The 26,349-nt window shown below is 36.7% G+C and overlaps 3 protein-coding genes across 4 annotated transcripts; all 3 read left to right on the top strand.

Annotated features, from left to right (window-relative positions):
• Nucleotides 1-769: 769 nt before the first annotated feature.
• On the top strand, nt 770-6,310 carry LOC107813290 (uncharacterized). Its single transcript, XM_016638541.2, has 4 exons — nt 770-1,324; nt 3,378-3,653; nt 4,131-4,268; nt 4,591-6,310. The coding sequence occupies exons 1-4, from the start codon at nt 995-997 to the stop codon at nt 6,118-6,120; spliced, it is 2,274 nt and encodes a 757-aa protein (XP_016494027.1). The 5' UTR covers nt 770-994; the 3' UTR covers nt 6,121-6,310.
• Nucleotides 6,311-7,835: 1,525 nt separating this feature from the next.
• On the top strand, nt 7,836-12,634 carry LOC107813289 (transcription termination factor MTERF5, chloroplastic). 2 transcript variants are annotated; one of them, XR_001654298.2, is made up of 5 exons: nt 7,836-8,145; nt 10,368-10,417; nt 10,548-10,763; nt 10,913-12,215; nt 12,368-12,634. XR_001654298.2 is itself a non-coding variant. In XM_016638539.1 (4 exons), exons 1-4 carry the CDS (start codon nt 8,045-8,047, stop codon nt 12,019-12,021), a joined length of 1,476 nt encoding a protein of 491 aa, XP_016494025.1. In that variant the 5' UTR covers nt 7,836-8,044; the 3' UTR covers nt 12,022-12,634. The 2 variants fall into 2 exon arrangements, 1 of the variants encoding a protein (XP_016494025.1); XM_016638539.1 differs by having other exon boundaries at nt 10,913-12,634.
• A 2,694-nt stretch (nt 12,635-15,328) lies between these two features.
• Nucleotides 15,329-20,096, top strand: LOC142179323 (uncharacterized). Its single transcript, XM_075249013.1, has 10 exons — nt 15,329-15,356; nt 15,495-15,547; nt 15,612-15,749; nt 18,766-18,848; nt 18,936-19,060; nt 19,143-19,227; nt 19,316-19,409; nt 19,534-19,690; nt 19,833-19,885; nt 19,950-20,096. Exons 1-10 carry the CDS (start codon nt 15,329-15,331, stop codon nt 20,094-20,096), a joined length of 963 nt encoding a protein of 320 aa, XP_075105114.1.
• Nucleotides 20,097-26,349: the final 6,253 nt, after the last annotated feature.

Below are 26,349 nucleotides of genomic sequence, written 5' to 3'. Positions count from 1 at the left end.
TTATTTCGAGAAATGTTTTTTTTCAAAAGTGCTTTTCTCAAAAATACTTTTGGTGAGAAGCATTTTGTGTTTGGTTAATTAGTTGAAAAACACTTCTGAGCAGCAATTAGTGTTTGACCAAGCTTTAAAAAACTGTTTCTAAATGTATTTTTCTCAAAAGTGCTTCTCAAAAAAGTACTTTTGGAGAGAAACTACTTTTTTCTGCTTCTCCAAAACTGCTTCTGCTTTTCCTCAAAAATACTTTTTTTCCTTCCAAAAGCTTGGCCAAACACCTTAATTTTTGGGCAAAAGTATTTTTGGCAAAAAAAAGGCACTTTTGGCCAAAAAGAAGCTTGACCAAACAGGCTATAATTTTCAAATATCATTTTTACTTGAAAGACAATTCACTTTTTTCAAAATTTTACAATTCTTATGTCCAAACTCCCACTATATCATTTAAATTTTTTCACTAATATAACCTAAAGTGACCTCATAATTGGAGACTTTTTTAATAGGAAACGTTTTAACTATCATTTAAATTTTTTACTAATATAACTTAAAGCAAAATCACAATAATTAGATGGAATCAAATATCACAATATAAAATGAAATTAAAAATACACCTAATGTGTAAATAAATTACAGCTACTATAACAGGTGCAAACAATTACATCCGTTACTAGAGCCTAGGCTTGTGGGTCAACTACAGTAAAAACCAGTGTTTTTAACCATGGTAAAAGAGTGAAGTCAGGCCCAATATAACACTGTCTCAACCCTTACTACTCTCCTTAACTCTGGCGCTCACTTCTTTCAAGTTTCCTCTCTCGAGTTTCGTGTTTTCCGAAATTATTAAACAAATAAAAACTCACACTGCTCCATTCGTTTCCAGCTCCGGCGCCGCTGCTTCTTCTGCACTTACTCTGTAGATGTGTCGCAGATGCACGTAAAAAGCTTGTGAGAGATACAGAGGAGAAAGCAGTAACTTCTCGTTGCGCTACAACTTTCTTCGTCGGAAATGACAGTGTTCGGACATTCAGGTGTCGGAGGTGGTTTTCTCGCCGGAAAACAGGTTTTTCCGGTGAACTATGAGGTTGAAGTTTCGCGTCGTCTTCTCGAAGCTTCGCATTCAAACGATCTGATATTAGCTTTCGAATGCATCGCCGATCCGTTTGTTGACGTAAATTTCGTCGGCGATGTGTGCTTGAAGGTGAGAAAGGCGGAAGTCGTGACACACGACGAGTTGCCGAACGAAGTTAGGATCGTATACGAGGAGTTTAAAACAGACGTTACGGCATTGTTCCTCGCCGTTCATAATGGAAATGTTGCTCTTGTGAGAAAACTACTGGTAAAGGAATCTCAGCTTTGCTCTACATCTTTTAATTAGTAATAAATTATTGTTGTTGTTCCTGTGTTTTGCCTACTTGATTTGAATAGTTTTTTTTGTTTAAATCACTGACTATTCTTTCGTGTGATGTAGCATGTTTATATTCAGCTGAAACTTCTCCACCTGAATTTCTGATTATCTTAAATGCAGAGCTTTGGTTATGACTTATGAGTCTTATGACTAGCCATTATGGTGATCTTCTCTAATTAATGCTCCGTTGAAAATTTAAAGACTTTACATTTTGCTTCGCCTTTTATAAGTAATTTGAATTTTGAATTTTGCTGGATAAGAACTACATCTTTCCGTCCGGTCTTCGTGTCTTTATCTTACTGTAAAAGTAGCTGATACAGCTCGTAGTTATTAATATCGAGCTTTTTTGCCTTATGGAATTTTCCTTTATTATTTCTGCATATGTTAACTTTTTTGTCCTAGCCGTTTGTCCCTTTTGACCATATTATCGCCTGTTTTTTATCGACATCTTTGGTGAGAAAATATTTACCTGTCAAGAAAAAAAGAAACTTAATTTTCAACTACTTGGTTATGGAAAACGATGTCACCTATTTTCTCAATACTTGATTTAACCATTGTCACATTAACTTGTCTTTTAAGATTGCCTAAAGTTACTGTTAGCTATTACTTAATTTTAAGAAAAAATATCACCTTTCCCAAATACTTGATTTACCTATCTCAGTGCAGCTTGTCTTTTAGAATTGCGCAACATTACCGTAATTAAACTATAGTATAGTTGTTCTTTTACAAGGAAGAAGATGACTTGCTTTAGTTTTTCCCTATAAAGAAATTTGCTTTAATTAATTACTAATATGGGAGCGTTTGTTAGAGGTCGATTATTTGCCATATTTTAATGTAATTTTCTTTTTGTGTACCTTTTTTAACTCTCCTTGTTTATTTATTTACTTACTTACTATTTATTTGCGTTTCCTAGTCTTACTATCTTTCGTCTCGCTGCTAGTGGTTTTCAGCTGTTCAATTTTGGGTGATAACACTTGTTAGTAAGTGAGTCAATCAAGAGACTTCACTAATATTCTTTCAAAAGCAACATTCTTCTATCAACTGCTTAGCTCCTTTATTCATTTTTTAAACCTGAAACAAGGTACTAAATCATGAAATCAGCAGAGAAATGTTGTAAAAGTGAATACAATAAAGCTCAGTTTGAGTGCTCGGTTCCACCGTGACATTTGTACCTTGACTCACTGAGGTCCTGCAACATATGACTTGCAATTTTCCTGTTGCAGCTTTTCCCATAACAGTTTTAATTTCTGTTTGTATTAGACTCTGATGGAATACAATAGAAAACTAGGATTAAAAGGCACTTACTGGAATCAATTGAAATGCGTAGGTAACAACGAAAATCATTCATGCAGTCCTAAATGCGAAAAAATCGCAAAACTTGAAGCTGAATGTTTATCAAAAGAAAGTTGATCACTTGTGTGATTTTATTTGTGAAGCTGATTAGGACAGAATTAGGCCCTGTGCTTTCCCCGGTGGCTCATTTTCAGTTCACTGATACGAGTGCAGACAACTAGTGATTAAAATAGAAAATTAGGATTAAAATGCACTTACTGGAATCAATTGAAATGCGTAGGTAACAAATAAAATCATTCATGCAGTCCTAAATGTGAAAAAATCGAAAATCTTGAAGCTGAATGTTTATCAAAAGAAAGTTGATAATCATGTGTGATTTTATTTGTGAAGCTGATTAGGACAGAATTAGGCCCTGTGCTTTTACCGGTGGCTCATTTTCAGTTCACTGATATAAGAGTCCAAGCAACTAGTCCTGGAAACTGAATAACATAGTGTTTATCTTTCTTATCCCTCTTTATTTGTCTATGGTTGTCTCCACGAACATATTTGCAAGCTGAATAAGATTCCTTGTCAACTTTGAGGTTCATCAATGTCATCCTTTGGAGTTTTTTGCTCCCTTCTTTCCTCATCGAATCAAACTATGCGCTCTGAGTAACTTATAATATAGCCTGGCATTTTTCTAACATTGCAGAGTATCGGAGCCGATGTAAATCAAAAACTTTTCAGGGGATTCCCAACCACAGCAGCAGTGAGGGAGGGACACCAAGAGATCTTGGAGATGTTAATTAAAGCCGGGGCATCTCAGCAAGCTTGTGAGGAAGCTCTGTTGGAGGCCAGCTGTCATGGCCATGCAAGATTTGTCGAGCTGCTCATGGAATCAGAAATGATTCGACCTCGGATTGCTGTACATGCTTTCTTCACTGGATGCTGCCGTGGATTTGGAGATGTTGTGGACGCTCTCCTTAAGGTGGAACATTAGACTGGCTTTATGATACTATATTTGTGCAGGATATCACTAATGATAATATGACACTGAATGAACTGCTAACATTAAGTCAGATGTTCCAACTCAAGTTCAAACTACAAAACATTTATGATAAGAGAAAAGCTTGTCATCATTTTTGCACTGCTCTCCATGCTGATACCCTTAAATGCTATTTGCTTCAAATTAGCAAATTCAAGTGGGTTCACTGCTTTGAGCTGCTTGAGATATTTGAGAATGATATTTGTGTACACATTTTTTTTCCTCTCATAACGGTGATGTCCAATCCAACTTGTGTGCACCTTGATCTGTACATCCAGCTACCTCTTTTAGTGTTTTACCATTGTACTGTGCCTTGGTTGCTTGTTCTGTACTACTCTTGTATCTGTCTTCTTGGGAGCAACTGTGGCCACTGTATGCATGTCGTAAATGTCTTGACACTATGTTGCTTGCTTGATGCAGTGTGGAGTGAATGTCGATACTACAAATCGTGTGTTGCTCCAGTCATGCAAACCTTCTCTGCATACAAATGTTGACTGCTCTGCGCTTGTGGCTGCTGTTGTTAGTAGGCAAGTCTCTGTAGTCCGTCTACTACTTGAGGTAATTGCCTCAAAATGGATCACTAGTTATTGACTAAATGCTTCTCAAATGCAACGCTTGACTTAATATACTCAGCAATTAACTAGAATCCTCTTCCCATTTGTATAATCCTAGTTAAAATTTGGATATGTTACTCAAGAATTGAACCTGATGCTCCACTTAAAAAAGAAAGAAAAGAATTGAACCTGATGCAATGTCTTTCATCCCATAGGAAGCTGATAGAGCAAGCAGATCACTATTGTCTTTGAGAACTTAATATTGAGCCATGTTTATTTTTGCTATTGACTAACTTGGCCTTCCCCTTCGCTTTTGAACTCCCAAGGCTGGCGCAAAAACTGATGGCCCAGTCCATCTTGGAGCTTGGTCCTGGGATGCAGCTTCAGGTGAAGAATTTCGAGTAGGTGCTGGATTAGCAGATCCCTATGCCATTACTTGGTGTGCTGTGGAGTACTTTGAAGCTAGTGGCTCTATTCTGCAAATGCTCCTCCAGCGGCTTGCCCCCAGTACACTCAGTGGAAGATCTCTTCTCCACCATGCTATTCTTTGTGGTAATGCAGGAGCAGTTTCAGTGCTTCTGAAATGTGGTGCTCAAGTAGAATCTCCAGTTAAAACCTCTCGGAATGTTGAGTTCCGCCCTATACATATGGCAGCACGACTTGGGTTCTCAAGCGTTGTTAAATGTTTGATTGACTTTGGCTGTGATCTAGATTCAAGAACGGACGCAGGAGATACAGCTTTAATGATCTCTGCGAGATTCAAGAGGGAAGACTGCCTCAAAGTATTGACTATAGCTGGTGCTGATTTTGGTTTGGTTAATGCAGCTGGTGAATCAGCAAGCTCCGTTGCTGCATCCAGTCGATGGAAGCTTGGTTTTCAAGGTGCAGTTCTGGAAGTCATTCAGAGTGGAAAGATTCCCAAGTCAAGCAACATGTCTGTCTTTTCGCCATTACTGTTTGTGGCTCGATCCAGGGACCTTTTATCCTTAAAGGCTCTGATTGGACGAGGAGATATTGATCTGGATAGCCAAGATGACCAAGGTTTCTCCGCTGTAATGATCACCGCTGCAGAGGGTCATGTAGACGGCTTCAGATTACTTGTGCATGCCGGGGCTAATGTCAAGCTGCAGAACAAATCTGGGGAGACTGCTGTTACCCTATGTGCACTAAATCAAAATCGTGATCGATTTGAAAAGGTTCTGCTTGAATTTGCTCTTGAACAGGGTAGTCGAAACGCTGCAGGTTTCTATGCACTGCATTGTGCAGCTCGATGTGGCGACTTGGATGCAGTTAAACAGTTAACAACCAGGGGTTATGATGTAAACATGTCCAATGGGGACGGTTACACACCACTCATGCTTGCAGCAAGGGAAGGGCATGGCCGCACATGTGAATTCTTAATCTCTTGTGGGGCACGATGCGATATCATGAACGCATTGGGTGAAACTGCACTTTCCCTTGCTAGGAAGACACAAAAAAATGAGGCAGAGAGGGTGATACTGGATGAACTTGCTAGGAAACTGGTCTTAACTGGTGCCCAAGTGAAGAAGCACATAAAGGGAGGTAAAGGGTCTCCACATATGAAAGTTCTTAAAATGGTTGAAGCCGCTGGAATATTGCGTTGGGGAAAATCAAGCGGACGTAATGTTGTATGCCGGGAGGCGGAAGTGGGACCAAGTTTGAAGTTTCAGAAAATTAGGCAAAGAAAAGGTGATGCTGAGCTACCTGGAATATTTAGGGTGATCACAACCAAGAACAAGGAAGTGCACTTTGTGTGTGAGGGTGGTTACGAGACGGCAGAGCTTTGGGTGAGGGGAATAAAGCTTGTGACAAGAGAAGCTATTTTTAGCAAGTAGAGTAATTCCTCAGTGATAAGCACAAGAGTTTAGATGTATAGTTATTAGCTTACTATGTCATTTTGTCATATGCTTAAAAGAGTTATTACTCAGTGTAGAGTTTTTCTCTTTTAGTATCTGTAGTACTTCATCTTGTAGTACTTCGTCTGTAAATGCCATCTTAACGAGAAAAAGAACAGTTGAGAAGATGATAGCTTTTATTGCCGCCCAGTTTCATCATGTAGGGAGTGGGGTTTTAGTTTTCTTTCTATTAAAAAGCTTCAGTTAGTTGAGATACTGCAGATCGAACTGTGTACGCGAGGCCAATCATGTTCCCACAACATAATCATCTGCTTACTTCTCAGCTTATGGTAGCTTAATTTTCTATTTCATGTAAACATACAGACCGTCGACGTTCCAATGAAAATTGAACCAATATGGTTGGGGCATCTAAGGAAGGAAAATTTCATAACATAGCAAACATATTTTGGGATGCATCCAAGGGACTTAAAAGGTGGTGTGATTTAATGGTTAATGAAGTGGGTCGAGAACTATGGGGTCTTGAATTCAAATTCTAGGTGTGATTGGTCAATAAAGTGGGTTGAGAACCAAGAGGTCTCAAGTTCAAATCCCAACTTAAACGGAAATACTAGTCGGTGATATCTTTTCATTTGCTTCTGCTGGCTCAAGTCGTCCCCAAAAGAGATAGTTTCAACTATCTTGGGTAGTTTCAACTATCTTGGGTCTATTATTCAAGGCAATAGGGAGATTGACTGGGATGTTACCCATCGTATTGGTGCGGAGTGGATGAGGTGGATGCTCGCCTCGGGGGGTTTTGTGTGATAAAAGTTGCCACCTGGACTTCAGGGCAAGTTCTATAGAGTGATGGTTAGACCGGCTATGTTGGTTGAGTGCTAGCTCGTCAAGAAGTCCCATGTCCAGAAGATGAAAGTAGCTGAAATGAGCATGTTGAGATGGATGTGTGGTCACACCAGGAAGGACAGGATCAGAAATGAAGTTATTAGGGACAAGGTAGGAGTGACATATGTGGAGGACAAGTTGCGGGAGTCGAGGCTGAGATGGTTCGGGCATGTGAAGAGGAGAGACATAGATGCTCCAGTCAGGAGTTGTGAGAGGTTGTCCATTGCGGGTCTGGGGAAGAAAAGGGGTAGGCATAAAAGTATTAGGGAGAGGTAGTTAGACAGGACATGTCATTGCTCCAGCTTACCAAGGATATGACCAACGATAGAAAGGCGTAGAGATCGAGGATTAGAGTTGTAGGTTGACATATAGTAGTATGTTCCTCCTAAGCTTACCAGTAGTACTAGGACTATTTTTGTCTTATCTTATTCATGATTCTTTACTATTACATGTTGTGTTATTTGCGCCCGTTACCTTAATATATTGTTGTTACTATTGTTTGCTACTTGTTGCTTTATCTCCATTGTTTCTTGAGTCGGGATCTATCGAAAACAACCTCTCTATTTTTATAAGGTAGGGGTAAGGTCTACGTACACACTACCTTCCCCAGACCCCATTTATGGGAATACACTGGGTTCGTTGTTATTGTTTTTGTTTGCTTATGCTGGCTTAGACGCCACGGTTATTAAAAAATAAGTACTTGGGGATGATATGGTAACTTGAAGCATATATCGAGGATCACTTGGACATTTTACCTGGTCACGTGCAATGCACACGCTTTTTAATAAGTACTCAAATCAGCGAAACATCTTATTGCTGCTTCAAAAGATTGTGTTAGGCACTAGAGAACAAACCACAACTTGCGGTCCAAAAGCCTCCTCTCTCCGAAAATCTTCAAAATACACCCGAATCCAATTCCAAGCAAATATCTCAAATTCCGCTTTACTACACTTTCTTGTTTACTCAATGCTTCACACTGGTTTTCACAGTAACAGGATTGGCTACACCAGTGAGCAGCTGAGAAATGATATCTTTAATACAAGTCCGAACCCCAAACCCAAAGCTTGCCTTTCTTTCAAGAACGCGAGTACCCCTTTATCGGTCACGTTATCTTCAACTAATATCGTAATTTACTAGTCTTTTAATTATTTATCTTTTGTGGTTTTGAAAATGCTTCAGCTTTGTGAATGATCCTCTAACTAGGGATGCCTCTTAAGCTTAAACTTGTTCCATTAATTAAGGGCAGAATGCTGTTATCTGTTTATTTCCATTGTCTGCACTGATGTTTTGGTGGTGTAACCCGTTAACTTAGGTGACCACTTTCCATTTGCAGACTGAACATGATAGGACATTAGCTTAGTTACCGATGGCGAAGCCAGGAAATTCAATAAGGGTGTTCAAATTTTTAATGGAACACCCTTTGCCATGGGGCTATGCAATGGTGTTCAACGTCTATTTTTAATCAATAACAAGTAATATTTTACCTTATACGTAGTATAATTTTTTGGCAAAGGGTGGTCAGTTGACCACCCTTGGGCCAACATAGCTTCACCCCTGTTAGTTACTATTTCGAACTAGCAAATTGTTACTAAGACGCTAAGTTCAGCCTCAAAGAATGGTGGCTCGACCCTTGGCAAGCCTAAACACCTTGGCAAAGTATGCCTGAAGCTAGGCAGGATGTTGGCTAGGCCAAACAACACTTAGGATACAGAGGCAAGACAAGTGAGAAGGTTGAAAATGCCCCATTTATTGATTAAACAAAGTTAGACACACTTATAGGGATTACAAGAAAGACTAACACAAGAATGGGACACTAGAACAATTAGAACTAAGCTTTTGATGTGTAGTTGCTTGGTTAATCTCTTGGCTTCTCATGGATATTAAGGAGAGGTCTTCCCCTATTTATAGGTTCCATTGGAGTGTTCAAGAACCCTCAAATCGGTGGAAACAGCCATCCTAAAGTCGGTGGGCATTGGGCAGCCCTATTTGCCTAAGGGAAACTCCTCCTATGCCCTTCCTGGTCTTCTGCAACTTGCTAGCTTTTGAGCGGAACCTTTGAGCCTCAAGTCTTCTAGACTCCATGCTGCTACACCTACCTATAGATCCTTCTCGAACGCTCTAGAACCTTTCATAGAGTCTCTAGTGTATTTTGCATTGTCCTGATCCCTCTTGCACATGCTCCATCGTGCTCCCATGAATCACCTAGACCTTTTATCATGCCAAGAGCCTTGTGAACATGTTCCATGTCTGTGCTCGGGTAATCGTCCCAAACATTAGTTGTGCTCTAGTCAGCTAGATTTAGCACATTGTGTTGGAAGGTGAATACGGGTGTTTTGGGCGTGTCATGACAATAGGCTAGATATCACCACTTTTCATGACATATCAACAACAACAACAACAACAACAACCTAGTAAAGTACCACTAGTGGGGTCTGGAGAGGGTAGTCTGTACGCAGACCTTACCCCTACCCCGAAGGAGTGGAGAGGCTATTTCCGTAAGACCCTCGGCTCAAGAAAAAAAAACAAAAAGAGACAATATTAGTATCACCACAGAAATCATAGGAAAAATAGGAACAAGATAGCTAGTAAATCGGTCCTGCACTAAAAAGCGAAACATTACCACTAGCTATCTTAGACAAAAACCCTACCAGACTAGTCTCACAAAGGTACGAAGTAAGGCAAGACTCAACTACCTCCTAACCTACAACCCTAATACTCGATCTCCACACTTTTCATGACATATCATAAAGGTTATTTTCTAATCGCCTTAATTTGATGATACTCCTATATTTATCCTTGGATTATGAAATATGAGCAATTGGCTTTGGTTAGAAGCCACTCAACACTTCGGTGATAAGTTATCTGTGAGAAGTTGAAACGAAGTGTTTGTGATGAGCATTACTCATGGTTAGAACTTTGAGGGGACATTCTGGGATTTGAACTCTATGAAATCGTGCAGCTGAAACTAATCCAGCTTTCTGGCCAATGGATGGACAAATTTGTTGGTTTATCTTTTTTCCCTGCCACTTTTGTGAATTACATCTGCTGAACCCCTGAAAAGTCCTTTTTTTGGTGATAAACATGGAGTATTATTTTTTGCCAATTTTCTCTTGCTACTACCTTCCAGTGGTTGTGTAATATGATATGTATCACAATAGCACTTATGCAGGATAAAAGCTCTAAATGCCTCATTTTTTCCCCAACAATGGCATATGATTTGCTTATACTTTTACATTACATAGGCATATGATTTTCGTATACTTTTATATAGACATGCAACTCTTGGTTTTATGACATAACTTTTTCTCTTTAAATTGGGGTTGAATAATTAGTTAAACTTTCTTCAGGATTGAACTGTCTTTTCCTCAGAAGGTTTTCTTTTGCCAAGCGAAATATTGTAAGTTTCTAAATTTTGAATATCAATTGTGTTTACCCCAATTGATTGTTGGAACCATCATTTTGGAACTCCACCAACTAGTGTTGTTATTTGGTTTGCCATAACATTTGTGCATTTTCTTTGATCGCAGCTGAATCCGAGATAGATGGTTCTTTTAACTTAAGGGTGGTGCCCTCAAACCTTGTAGCTGCAGAAAAGGAAGAAGCAAAGGCTGTCTTGACATTGTTTCTGAAGAAACAGGGTTTAAGCAATGCTCTTTCGGCAAGAGTTATCAACAAATCAGAGCCTTTTATTGATCACCTCGTCTCCCGGCTGCATTCTGTTCACAAGTCTCGCTACCTCGTAGGTTCGGTTTAAATTGATTCATTCTCTTGTTCCTCCACTTTCTTCTTTGCCTGTACATCTGTGAATACACAGAATGCGTACTGCCTATATTTACAGCTTTGTTCTCTGTTTAAGTTCATCTGTCAATTGTGAATTTCCTTTACTTTGCAGGACGAGAACTAACAACTCTTGAGATTAGGGATGCTCTCATTCCATACCTTGAGGCACTCCACGAGGAATATGGAAGTATTCTAGTGGATGTTGTGGAGAGCTTTCCGAACCCTCCTGTTCTGGAAAAAATAGAAGAAACTATTGAAAAAGTACCTCTTCCTGTCACACTAGCTTCACCTCCTAGTGCTGTCCTCGACTCCAAGAAGCTGAAGGCTCTGGCACGAGTCAGTGATAATGGACCAACTGGAAAGCTTCCTCCACATATTTTATACCTTGTTGAGCTGGGTATGGACATTGAAACGATTAGAGTAATCACACGCAAGTTTCCTGCTTTTGCCTACTATAGTCTTGAGGGAAAAATCAAACCAGTTGTTGAGTTTCTCCTTGATCTTGGAGTGCCAAGATCGCAGATTCCAACCATTCTCAGCAAAAGGCCTCAACTATGTGGAATTAGCCTCTCAGAGAATTTAATTCCAACAATGGCGTTTTTGGAAGAACTGGGCGTTGATAAAGAACAGTGGGCTAAAGTAATCTACCGTTTTCCTGCACTTCTCACTTACAGCAGGCCGAAACTGAGAGCAACTGTAGACTTTCTTTATGAAATGGGTTTATCTGCTGAGAGTGTGAGCAAGGTTCTAACCAGATGTCCGAACATCATAAGTTATAGTGTGGAGGACAAGCTACGTCCTGCAACTGAGTACTTCCGTTCAATGGGGGTTGATGTTGGAGTTCTTCTTTACCGATGCCCTCAAACTTTTGGTCTTAGCATTGAGGCCAACGTTAAGCCTGTTACTGAATTCTTCAAGGATAAGGGATTCAGTATGGCAGAAGTTGCTGCAATGGTGTCAAGATACGGTGCTCTATATACTTTTAGCTTGGCTAAGTTGATCTTAAAATGGAATTTCTTTTTGACCATGGGTTATCCAAGAGCAGAATTGGTCAAATTCCCTCAGTACTTTGGTTATAGTTTAGAAGAGAGAATCAAGCCCAGGTTCGCCATTATGACTCAGACGGGTGTAAGGTTGTTACTGAACCAGATGTTGTCACTGTCGGAAGATGCTTTCAATAAGGCTTTGAAGAGAAAATTGAAGAAATTATTAGACAACTAGCCAATGATGGCCTGTGGAGATTTTGGCATTTAGATTTTCAAGTCCATTGAGCTAAAAGTTATGGTTTTCAGTTATTGCTAAGGTGAAGATAGCATTGTTATGCTTATACGAAGTTGTCTTGATGGATGCTAGGGAAATTTGTTTCCTCTCGTCTTGAGGAATCTTATTGAGTGTGTGGACATCTACAATGCCTGGTATACAACTGTATAGACTGATATTTGTAGACTAGCTCTTAGGCGACGTGTTTTATCTGTATTTTGTACTCTAGTATAGTTGGTATGTCCAACCACATTGTGTTTATAGGTTAGAATATGATGCAAGTTTTGTTGACAGGATTTATTTGCAGTCATGCAGGTTCTTAACAAAGTGATTGCTCTTTGGAAGATCAACACTATTTGTGAGGTCGATATGGCTTTAAACAGAATCCTTTGCTAGAGCTATGTTTTCTTTTATTCCTAGACAATGTAACACCTCTTAGTCACTGTTTAGTTCAGGTAGTTATATGTACTATGTATGGAGATATCAAGGGAAATTTGTCTTCCTGTATTATTATGTAATGAGGCCTACAACTCAATTTGACTGCTTCTATATAATCATGTTTTCATGTGGGAAAGAGATCGAATGTTAAATTTCAAGGTTTCTTGCTTGATCTGAAACAGGCATTGTGGAGTGTGGAGCATCTGCAAAGTCTCATATACAAGCGTTTTGGAGAGTGGAGCATTTTCAAGTCGAGATTTTAAACTAAATAAATTTTATAGACGTTTATTTGGCACCCGAGAATGTCGTGGATGGTTAAAGTTATTTTACTTTTAATTCGAAATTTTGAATTCGAGTAAAAAAAATGGTTAAAAAATTTATTCAGCATAATATGAATTAGTCTAACAAATCTTCTATCTATTAATATAGAAAAGGTGGGCAAAACAATAATACTGCTCCAAGTGTCAATCCGGGAGATCGACACGTGTTAATGTTTAAGACAACACTCCAATAAGCTTGGAGATTCAAAAAAATTACAAAATAAAAAAATAATTTGCAGCTTTTAAAGCATTAATATGTTTCAGTTAATTCCCTTAAGAGTCTCACATTAATTTGTACCAATACAAAGCATTGATATGTTTCAGTTATTTCCCTAAGAGTCCCACGTTTGTATAGCTATCTCAGTCCCACGTTTTTTGGACTCCCATGTTTCTTCATCCACGATCATCTATTCAAATTTTTGGACTCCCACGTTTCTTACTCCATAACTTAGAAACTGTCTCAAACGTCTGCTCCCTCTTCTATTTTCTTTTCTACTCTCTACTCCTTTTATTCCTCTGCTCAAAATACAGAAGTTTGCAAATATGGCTACAACAGTTCATGAAATCAGTCAAATTTCAAGCAACTCGATGCAATGAAATCTCAAAGTTAGAGTCGTTCGAATGTTGTAAATGTCGGATCGTTTCTATCCTGAAAAACCATATTCGATTGAGTTGGATTTTACAAGATGCAAAGGTAACATATTCAACTTTACATAGTTCTAAAGTTTTTCTTCTTTTCTGGTTTTATGGATAAATATTTTACAACACAAAGTAGTAATTGTGAAAAATTATATGTAACTCAGTACTCTATTTGTGTTGACGTTGTATTGACAACAGTACTCTATTACTGTTGTATTGGTTTTACTTTAAAGCTTTGTCCTCTTCTGTTGTTTCCTCTTCAACATCTTCTATTTCACTGGCTAACTTCACCAGATCTTGGACGGGGATTTTCTCTTCTGTTACAATATATACCAACTAACATTTAATACATTGTCGGGTGGAAATGATATTATTAAGGATATCGATCATAGACAAATAATATAGCGTCTTCTGTCCCAATTTTTGTGCAACATCTTCGATTCTGGGACATTTGACATTTCTAAAATAACACAGCAATAGTTTAAAAATAATATCCGCAAGTTTGTTATTAAGATGGTTAGGACGAACATAGCAAAACTTGACTCACATATGAAATGAACATGTGCGATTTATGTTTCTGTTTCTACACATATGCAATTTATTAGCAATATGATACATCCTAAAAATGAAACTATTTTTTTAGGGTGATCATATCCAGACCTTGATTGGGAAGTATGCAATTAAGTTTTTTCGGACCAAGATACAGGAACTCGGTTTATATCACATGAACTACTTTGTTGTCGGATCAAACAACTTGAATTTAAAGAATACGACACACAATTTGAGGCTGACATTTACACAAAGGACAATGGTTGAGGAAATACTTGATTCTTCATTTCCTATGAATATCTTTAACTTTCGTCCTTTTGATCAGCTTACAAACATAAACTAAACTTAACTCATTTCTGTATACTGAACTAAATCCGTAATAGTTTTAAACGATACAATTCCTTTGGCTAACTCATCTCTCACAGAATAACTTTGTTGAGAGCTTGTTTGAGTAATCCGCTCACAGTTAGCTTGACATGTTGCAACTAATTTGCATAAGTTGCAACGTGGTAAAAGTGATAAATCTTAGTAACACTATGTAAGTAGACAGGGAAAAAGAAATTACACCCTTTACAAACCTAGATTTAAACTCAACATATTGCGGCAAAGTAGAATTAATCAAAAGTTTTGTAGAGTACCAACAACTATGCACTGAGTAATTACCTGTAGATAAGATAAATCAAAAATTATAAATTATAATATTTTTTGAAACTAAATTTTAAATATAGGAATAAAGTTGGTAAACCTTGAAATTTTTGAGGTTTCATAAATTGTAAAACAACAATCAAAGATTCGTCTATAGCTTCATTCAAGTGAGGCTGAATTTGATCCACAAGTTCACTCCATAAGGTTGTCACAATCCTGTTCTTCCTATAAGTTTCAAGGTTATCGTTAATTAACAAAATAATATGAACAATTAAGCTATAAAAGTATAGTTTGTATCAGTGAATAACTTACTGATCATCTTCGAGTGTAACATTGAGAAAGACACTGTTATTACCTCCTTGTTTGTGGGTCTTAACATCTTCATACGTCACAACCTAACCAATAATATCTACAAATATAAAAGTTAGTTAGACAATTTTGTAAAACGTGGTAATAATGGAAGAGAAGAATTACCGATTAATTCTGCCTCATCGACATCATTCTGATTTCTCAGTTTAATTTAGAACAATATTTTTGTTCTTAAATAGGAATGTACCTACTAGATTGCTGCAAAAGTGCTGAATTTGGAACTACAACTAGAATGGTCATACTTAGCATGTAACAAGTGCACTAAAAAAGTAGAAAAAATTGGGAACAATTTTTTTGTAAGAAATGCAATGAAGAACAATGTTCTGTTGGTCACAGGTAATTTTCATATCATATAATTTTAAAATATAAAAAAAATGCACAAGATTAAAAAAAATTGGACTTGCAGGTGTCGACTTCAAGTTTGTGTTATTGATGGAACCGTTTTTATCTCATTATTGCTTTGGAATCGTGAAGCTATGCAGATTATAGGAAAGTCCGCAAAAGAATTGAAGCAAGGATTAGTTGAGGTATACTAATCAACTTAATTTAGTTTTCAATTATAACTTTTCTAACCTATGAAATTTGGTGTAGACTTCTATTGTGGATGACGATCGTTCTTATCCAAGTGAACTGGATGATATTCTTTATAAAAGATTCATGTTTAAGGTTATTGTGAAGCCATCCAATATTGAGAAAAAGGACCAAGTTGTTACGTCTCGCATTTTTTTCGTACGTTAAAGTTTTGTCTTCAGTAAATTGACGTAAACTCGGGGATGATATTATCTGGAGGTTAGCATATTTATGCTATTTGTAACAAGCGATAAATAAGTATCATGAAGGATAAAGGATGCACGAATTAGAGAAAATGAGCTTTGTTGAAAGTGACCAATTTGGAATAAAATACGGGTCGAGCGATAATACCCGATAATTATAAACTAGTACCTTGCAAGGTACCATATGACCACGGTAGTATAATATATAAAGTATATATGAACTGTATTTTAAAAAAATATAGAATTTGAGTTAATTTGTGGTAATTTTTAATTTATGTGGGTAATTTGTTAATTACCAGGTAACGGGACATTATCCAGTTAACTAATAAGTGGATAAAAATTAACTAAAATACACCACTCTTCACGTGGCACAAGGCCACCAATTTAAAGATATGACTCATAAACAATTGTAGAGAGGTGTCTAAATCCTATAACATTGTAGGAATCTGATAAGCTAAAAAAAAGTGATATTATCACAATTTAGTACCAAAGCCATTCAAAGGCTAGAACCAGACATGTTTTCCACCAAAACCAAATGAATTCAATATTATTCTTTCAAAACTTATGAAGAATCAGAAACATTTTCCTCAAAAACATTTGTGTCTTTGTTCAAGAACCAAGTTTTAGTTGGAACAAGTTTTAGTCCAGAACCAAAATAACGTTAGAACAAGTTTTAGTTAAGTCCATCTCTGTCTTTATTCAAAAACGTTAGAAGCAAAGCAGAACAAGTTCATTCAAGTGTAATTTCGTTCTTATTTCACAGAAACAGTTATGTTAAGGCTAAGCTTTTCTTTCATTCTAGCATGATATCATAATTACACAAGTTGGATAACGAGGCATAAAGACAAATTCGTATCCCGAAATTTACGTATATTTTGCTAGTTTCGCAAATTACATATATTTTTCTAGTTTTGTAAGTTACCATATTCTTCTTATCGGGACTGCATATTTAGTTGAATATTTTCTTTTTCCGGTCAAAAGAGCAGAGAGTTTATATATATACGGTATTAAAAGTATTTCCATTACCATCAAGCTATAATCGATAGGCAGGCCTCTATTGGGCAACCTCTGATCAGATGGTAAGTTATATACCGAGCCTGCTGTGGCCGAGCGCCTATGAGCGAGCCCAGTTGGTCGAGATACAGAGGGCAGTATGGTCGAGCGCCTATGAGCGAGCCTACTACGGCAGAACAGTTATATATATATATACCGAGCCTTATAGGGCCGGACAACTATTTTACTCACTATATTGAGAGAGTTGGGTCAATATCAGCAATGAGCATACCTTCAGATTTTCTTTGACTCCTAGTTGTTTTCAGTTATTATATTATCAATTCAGCTTCAGCTTCAGTATATTGCCTTACATACTCAGTACATTATTTCGTACTGACATCCCTTTCTAGGGGTGCTGCATTTCATGCGTGCAGGTTCAGACAGACAGACGGGTAGACCTCCTCAGTAGGTGTTGTCCGAGTTAAGCTTTATCGGTAAGCTCCTCTTCTTTCGGAGTTGCGGGGTCTAGTAGTATGGTGAATATCTTGTGTATATATGTAGATAGGTTATGGGTAGGTCGGGGCCCTGTTCCGATCACAGTACATCTATCAGTAGAGGCTTGTAGACATATCCTGTCGGTTAGTGCAGTATGTTGGGCTTTTAGGCCCTGTACGTATATTTTGTTGGTTTGTCAGTTGTAGTAATTATGACGGCCTTGCTGGTCTAGCTTTATGTTGAAATTAGACAACATTAGTCTCTATTTAGTTTTATATCTTGTATCGCACATTATCTTGTAATGTGGCCCATAGCCAAAATATGACATTATATATTCGGAGTCTCTTAGTCGCAAGTGGTACGTAAGGATATTACCCATAAAATCCCCAATATATATTTCCAAAAATTATTATTTTGATAATTCATCTATTGAATTTTTATATTTATGCCAAATTATGGTTAATTTAATTTTTACATATTTTTACAATTTTATTTAGTATTTTTAATACTAAATTGCACATAATTGCAATATTAACCATTTTAAGGTTTAATTATGTTTTATATGCATAAAATTGGATCCTGTATTTTTAAATTGTTAATTACGTATTATAAATAATTTTAGTCTTTTAAATTAATTTTTAGAAACTATTTACTATTTTTATAATTTAAATAGGGAAAAATTGCTATTTAAATTATAACCAAATTTGGCTTTTAATTATAGCCAAATCAAACCCCAATTTTCTAGCCCAATTTTTAATTAAAACCCGACCCTAACCCAATTAAATCCTACCCGACCCAGACCCCTTCTCATCCTGGCCGTTGATCACAGAGATCAATGGCCACCGTTCACTCTTACTTTTTTTTAACCCAAACGACCCCCCCCAAATACTTTCATTCTCACAATCTACCGCCCTTGAATCCCCTCTCCTTTCCAACTCTCTCTGAAACCTAAAGCTAACCCTAGCCGCCGCCACCCAAACTAACCCTAATCCCCTTCGATCCTTGCTCAATCTATGGACTCCCATGGCTGTTTGAGATGTATACCCATCTCCTACGTCTCCTGGTTGCCTGTTTTTGTGATCTCGTGGAAAGATCTCGACCAGACCTTTCTCAACTTCTATCCATAGTCTTTTATGCTACTTTCCGGCCATCCATAGCTGTTCGAGTCAGATCCATGGCCTTTCCGGCTAAAACCGGTAACGATCTAATGTTTTCTCATCTTTTTGGGGTTATCTGAAAACCTAACCATTGAGATTCTCCATTTTTCTTTAGATTTGTCTTCTATCTAGGTATATCCATGAGCTTTAACCGATCTTTTCTTCGTCTCTTTTATTTTCTGAAAAAAATCTAGTTATAAAGCCTCCGATCTTTTTAGATATGTGATTGATCTATGGGTTTCTTAAGGTTTTCACTTGTTTTTCCCAAAATATTTTTTCGATTTCAAAATGTTCCTCAAAATAATATTTGTAGGTATTATTGGTCAGGTTGTGACGTATGAAGATGTTAAGACCCACAAACAAGGAGGTAACAATAGTGTTTTTCTCAATATTACACTCGAAGATGATCAGTAAGTTATTCACTGATACAAACTATACTTTTACAGCTTAATTGTTCATATTATTTTGTTAATTAACGATAAGCTTGAAACTTATAGGAAGAACAGGATTGCGACAACCTTATGGAGTGAACTTATGGATCAAATTCAGCCTCACTTGAATGAAGCTATAGACGAACCTTTGATTATTGTTTTACAATTTATGAAACCTCAAAAATTTCAAGGTTTACCAACTCTATTCCTATGTTTAAAATTTAGTTTCAAAAAATATTATAATTTTTAATTTTTGATTTATCTTATCTACAGGTAACTACTCAATGCATAGTTATTGGTACTCTACAAGACTTTCGATTAATTCTACTTTACCGCAATATGTTGAGTTTAAATCTAGGTTTGTAAAGGGTGTAATTTCTTTTTCCCTATCTACTTACATAGTGTTACTAAGATTTATCACTTTTACCACGTTACGACTTATGCAGATTAGTTGCAACATGTCAAGCTAACTGTGAGCGGATTACTCAAACATGCTCTCAACAAAGTTATTCTATCATAGATGAGTTAGCCAAAGGAATTGTATCGTTTAAAACTATTACGGATTTAGTTCAGTATACAGAAATGAGTTAAATTTAGTATTCACGTTATATTTACTTTATGTTTTTCCAGTTTAATTTAGAACAATATTTTTGTTCTTAAATAGGAATGTACCTACTGGATTGCTGCAAAAGTGGTGAATTTGGAACTACAACGAGAATGGTCATACTTAGCATGCAACAAGTGCACTAAAAAAGTTGAAAAAATTGGGAACCATTTTTTTGTAAGAAATGCAATGAAGAAAAATGTTCTGTTGGTCACAGGTAATTTTCATATCATGTAACTCTAAAATATATAAAAAAAAAATGCGCAAGATTAAAAAAAATTGGACTTGCAGGTGTCGACTTCAAGTTTGTGTTATTGATAGAACCGTTTTTATCTCATTATTGCTTTGGAATCGTGAAGCTATGCAGATTATAGGAAAGTCCGCAAAAGAATTGAAGCAAGGATTAGTTGAGGTATACTAATCAACTTAATTTAGTTTTCAATTATAACTTTTCTAACTTATGAAATTTGGTGTAGACTTCTATTGTGGATGACGACCGTTCTTATCCAAGTGAGCTGGATGATATTCTTTATAAAAGATTCATGTTTAAGGTTATTGTAAAGTCATCCAATATTGAGAAAAAGGACCAAGTTGTTATGTCTCGCATTTTTTTCGTACGTTAAAGTTTTGTCTTCAGTAAATTGACGTAAACTCGGGGATGATATTATCTGGAGGTTAGCATATTTATGCTATTTGTAACAAGCGATAAATAAGTATCATGAAGGATAAATGATGCATGAATTAGAGAAAACGAGTTTCGTTGAAAGTGTCCAATTTAAAATAAAATACGGATCGAGTGATAATACCCGATAATTATGAACTAGTATCATGCAAGGTACCATATGACCACGGTAGTATAATATATAAAGTATATATGAACTGTATTTTAAAAATAAATAGAATTTGAAGTAATTTGTGGTAATTTTTAAATTATGTGGGTAATTGGTTAATTACCGGGTAACGGGACATTATCCAGTTAACTAATAAGTGGATAAAAATTAACTAAAATACACCACTCTTCACGTGGCACAAGGACACCAATTTAAAGATATGACTCATAAACAATTGTAGAGAGGTGTCTAAATCCTATAACATTGTAGGAATCTGATAAGCTAAAAAAAAGTGATATTATCACAATTTAGTACCAAAGCCATTCAAAGGCTAGAACCAGACATGTTTTCCACCAAAACCAAATGAATTCAATATTATTCTTTCAAAACTTATGAAGAATCAGAAACATTTTCCTCAAAAACGTTTGTGTATTTGTTCAAGAACCAAGTTTTAGTTGGAACAAGTTTTAGTCAAGAACCAAAAAAATGTTGGAACAAGTTTTAGTTAAGTCCATCTCTGTCTTTGTTCAAAAACGTTAGAAGCAAAGCAGAACAAGTTCATTCAAGTGTAATTTCGTTCATATTTTGCAGAAACAGGTATGTTAAGGCTAAGTTTTTCCTTCATTCTAGCATGATATCGTAATTACACAAGTTGGATAACGAGGCATAAAGACAAATTCGTATCCCGTAATTTACATATATTTTGCTAGTCTCACAAATTACATATATTTTCCTAGTTTTGTAAGTTACCATATTCTTCTTATCGGGACTGCATATTCAGTTGAGTATTTCCTTCTTCCGGTCAAAAGAGCAGAGAGTTTACATATATACGGTATATATACAGTATTTTCATTACCATCGAACTATAATCAATGGGCAGGCCCCTATTTGGCAACTTCTGATCAGATGGTAAGTTATATACCGAGCCTGTTATGGCCGAGCGCCTATGAGCGAGCCCAGTTGGTCGAGATACAGAGCCTAGTATGGCCGAGCGCTTATGAGCGAGCCTACTACGGCATAGCCGAGCACTTATGAGCGAGCCTACTACGGCAGAGCAGATATATATGTATACCGAGCCTTATAGGGCCAGACAACTATTTTACTCACTATATTGAGAGAGTTGAGTCAGTATCAGCAGATGAGCATATCTTCAGATTTTCTTTGACTCCTAGTTCTTTTCAGTTATTATATTATCAGTTCAGCTTCAGCTTCAGCTTCAAAATATTGCCTTACATACTCAGTACATTATTTCGTACTGACATCCCTTTCTGGGGGTGCTGCATTTCATGCGTGCAGGATCAGACAGACAGACGAGTAGACCTCCTCAGTAGGTGTTGTCCGAGTTCAGCTTTATCGGTAAGCTCCCCTTCTTTCGGAGTTGCCGGGTCTAGTAGTGTGGTGTATATCTAGTGTATATATGTAGATAAGTTATGGGTAGGTCGGGGCCCTGTTCCGATCACAATACATCTATCAGTAGAGGCTTGTAAACATATCCTATCGGTTAGTGCAGTATGTTGGGCTTGTAGGCCCTGCACGTATATTTTGTTGGCTTGTCAGTTGTAGTAATTATCCAGATTTTCTTGATACCCAATTTTTTCTTATATATTTTTAATATGTAAAATACCTTCAAAGTCGCATATATATGCATATATAAGCATGTCCAAGTGTTTTATTATTTTTCCCATAATTTTAAAGTTTTAAATTGATTTATTTTCTCCCTTTTACCCATAAAATCCCTAATATATTTCCAAAATTATTATTTTGATAATTCATCTATTGGGTTTTTATATTTATGCCATAGTATGGTTAAGGTAATTTTTAGAATTTTATTTAGTATTTTTAAAACTAAATTGCACATAATTGTTAGCCATTTTAAGGTTTAATTATGTTTTATATGCATAAAATTGGATCCTATATTTTTAAATTATTAATTAGGTATTATAAATCATTTTAGCCTTTTAAATTAATTTTTAGAACTATTACTATTTTTATAATTTAAATAGGGAAAAAATTGCTATTTAAATTATAGCCAAATTTGGCTTTTAATTATAGCCAAATCAAACCCCAATTTCCCAGCCCAATTTCTAATTAAAACCCGACCCTAACCCAATTAAATCCTACCCGACCCAGAACCCTTCTCATCCTGGCCATTGATCACAGAGATCAACGGCCACCGTTCACTTTTACTTTTTTTAACCCAAACGACCCCCCCCCCCCAAACACTCTCATTCTCACAATCTACAGCCCTTGAATCCCTTCTCCTCTCCAACTCTCTCTGAAACCTAAAGCTAACCCTAGCCGCCGCCCCCCAAACTAACCCTAATCCTCTTCGATCCTTGCTCAATCCATGGACTCCAATGGCTGTTTGAGATGTATACATGTCTCCTACGTCTCCTGGTTTCCTGTTTTTGTGATCTCGTGGAAAAATCTCGAAGAGATCTAGTCCAGACCTTGCTCAACTTCTATCCATGGTCTTTCATGCTACTTTCCGGCCATCCATAGCTGTTCGGGTCAGATCCATGGCCTTTCCGGCTAAAACCGGTAACGATGTAATATTTTCTCATCTTTTTTGGGTTCGCTAAAAACCTAACCCTTGAGATTCTCCATTTTTCTTTAGATCTGTCTTTGATCTAGGTGTATCCATGAGTTTTAACCGATCTTTTCTTCGTCTCTTTTATTTTCTGAAAAAAAACCTAGCTATAAAGCCTCCGATCTTTTTAGATCTGTGATGGATCTATGGGTTTCTTAAGGTTTTCACTTGTTTTCCTCAAAATGTTTCTCCGATTTCAAACGGTTTCTTCATTTTCCAAACTAGGGCTTCAAAACACTTTTTGCAAAAATGATTTCTTTCTGATTTTAGCAATTACTTTGATTATTAGCATGTTTAAACATTACTCGAGTCTTTCCTTTTGGCCCGATTCATTTTTTGTTGAGAAACCCTAATACTTTTGGGTTCGATTCGAAGTTTGAATTTGTTTGTGGTGTGTTTGCATGACTGTTATGAACCTTCTGGGCTTTCTGTGTGTTCTATATGCTCTTGTGCTTCCTGTTTTGATTTATTCTTAAGATTTCTTTGATTTTATCAAAACCCGTGTATGGGTCCGACCATTTATTTTACTGATTGTTCACATAATTTTTGGTGATTCTGTGTAATCTCCTTAAACCTACAACTTTGATTTTGTGTATTTTCCTTGTAATTCCGTACTGATTTTTCGAAATTGCTTCCTTACTTTTGTGATACTTTCCTTAGTTAGTGTTGATTCCCTGTGATTTTCAATCTCATTTGTGATTCTCTGAACTAATTTTCAGAATCAAATTATATTCTACCCTATTTATGTGCACAATATGTTGTTATTATACTTTTCTTACTTAAAAATATTCTGTACTTAGTCCTTATTACATGCTACATGCTTTTACTATTCCTATTATGGTAAAATCAATCTTACGAGCAATTCTTTTCCTTATTTGATATAGCTGGTACCCGTTTGAACTGTGACTTCCTAATTGAAGGGAGTTCGGGTCTTTAATTGATTCTAATTTGTATAATTTCTATAATTATGATAAGTCAGTACTTGTTACCTAATTTTCCTGCCTGTTTTTAAAAACTATAAATACTCTACCCTCTCTTCTTTAAACACACGAACAAAAACAGTCCAGAACACACACATACACACTCAAACTCTCTTTTCTTTCTCTACTATTTATGCTACTGCTTTGTCTAGCCGGCTGAAAGCCAAGGCTAGACTGTGGAACTCTGATTGCTTTACTTTTTTTGCACTTTGCTTCTTCAACTGGTATGTTCCTAGTTCAAATTCTGCAACTCAACTCTATGTGTTCCCCTGTTTGTCAATCCTTATCTCTTTCTGTACTGACTTAATGACTCATGATGTTAAATTGCACTTCTCACTTACTGTTTTACTCAACATGCTTAAAATTCTGCCCTCCTTTGTTCAAAAATATAATCAGCATGTCTACTTGTTCCTATTTATGTCCCTCAACTAGTATGTCTCATAATGTACTTGATTAACACTAAATCATGACTAATTATGTTCTGATTTGGGTCCTCTATGTTCCCAACCCCTACTTCCCTGTTTGTAACTACTGAAGCTGTACTACTCTCTGAACTTGTTCTGTGTGTGTTGTTGCTCTTATCCCCTTTCCCTTTCAAAAAACTGTTTTCACTAAGCAACTCTTCTGCTGTTTTACAAACTTATTTCAAACACGCTGTTATCAAAACTGTTTGCTAACTCAACTCCTTGAAATCTATGTCAAGCACTCTCACATATACTCTTAGACTACTAGGTTCTGCCCTTTTTGTGTGAGTCGTGCCTTGGGACCCTAGAGCTCCCTCTGAACTTGGACACATAAGAGCTGGCCCTTCCACACTGCACTCACTCTGTTTGGTTATGCAATCTGGGTTTAAGCACTGCCCGGGATCCCTTGATGTCCTTAGGGAACTCTGACACACCCAGATATAAGAGAGGCTATGGAACAAAATTGGCATTTGAGGTGGTTTATTACATAACTCAAGAGAAAGTCCAAATCAGGCATCCTATAGTTGTAACTTCTTATTTTTCAGTTCTACTTATGTAATTCAATCACATGGTCTGTAATAATTTGTAAACAAGTATTGGGGTAGTTAGTAAAAAGGGATAGGGTAAATATGCAAGCTATAATCTATTAAGGGTAGAAGACAAGTTATTAAGTTTATATTCCTAATTGTGCAATAGAAACCATGCTTAGGATTCATACAATGCATTAGAAATCATGTTCATAGGGCATATGTTTCTTGCTTCAGCACCTCATTCATTGATCCATGCTCTATGTCTATGCACTTAGAAATCCTGCTCTTAGGAAATTCTGCAATCCTGTCATGTGCCTTTAGAAATCCTACTCTTAGGAAATTCTGCAATTCTACAATATGCATATAGAAATCCTGCTCTTAGGAAATTCTGCAATCCTACCATATGCATTTAGAAATCCTGCTCTAGGAATTCTGCGTCATGAGTTTTATACATGCACCTTAGACACCATGTTTTAGGATCTTATTTGCACTTGCATTCACACTTAGTGTAAATTGCTGATTACAAAAGAGGTAAAAACATCTTCACACTTGATTCTCCCGTTTAAAATAACTAGTAATAATCTCTGCATCTGACTAGAACAACATGCTCTTAGGGTAAAAAATAAGCTCTAAACCGTCTTTCAATAATTCTGAATAACTACTGCATCTTGCTTTACACCTAGGTAAGCCTTAGGTAATAACTTTAATAAAACTGGAATTGCCTTTGTTTAATTATCAACTATTAAAATTAGTAGGTAAACCTGATTCAGACTTCTTTTCTGAGTCATGTAATAAATCTGGTTCTGATGATATCACTTAGATACCATGCTTTAGGATTCAAATATGGAACTTAATTGTGTATGAGTCATGCTATCTATGTGCACTATTTGTGGAGGTATATCTGAGCCTTCTACTTGTTTCTATGTTTACACCCTTTAAATGCGGTTAATATTTTGCCTTTAAACCTGAGGGTCTGCCTAGAACCTCCTCCTTATAGGATAGTAGTCCCAAATTCCTCCGGGACTGATAGGAAGGGACGGGTAACAACATGCAGTAGGGGTCGAGACCAACCCTCGTTTTAATTACCTTCACGGGCGGGAAATGGTAGATATGGATATGATGACTGGTGTGCTAATACCATATGTAGCCCCTCTTTTGAGGAGTGTCATACCGGGTACTGCATTAATGTGACCTATATTACATACAAACCTAGGACACCCCCTTTACATTCATAAGCATGCTTTAGATTGTAATTCTTTTTTCATAATTTCGCCTTTCACTAATTGTTTTCAAACACTTGTGTACTTGAACTTAAATCCCCTATTATTTGAGCCCTATTTGTCTACTTGATAATTGCTCGAATTTACAAAAACTATCTGGCTGGGAACCACACTAGTGGATGCTGAGGGGTGCCTAACACCTTCCCCTTGGGATAATTTCAAGCCCTTACCCTATATCTAGTTATCAAACATAGTTGTAGAT

Source organism: Nicotiana tabacum, chromosome 3 (genome assembly GCF_000715075.1).
Source record: "Nicotiana tabacum cultivar K326 chromosome 3, ASM71507v2, whole genome shotgun sequence".
In the NCBI taxonomy this organism is placed as follows: Eukaryota; Viridiplantae; Streptophyta; class Magnoliopsida; order Solanales; family Solanaceae; genus Nicotiana; species Nicotiana tabacum.
Note: the sequence above shows the minus strand (reverse complement) of the source record. Positions and strands in the feature narration are given on the sequence as shown.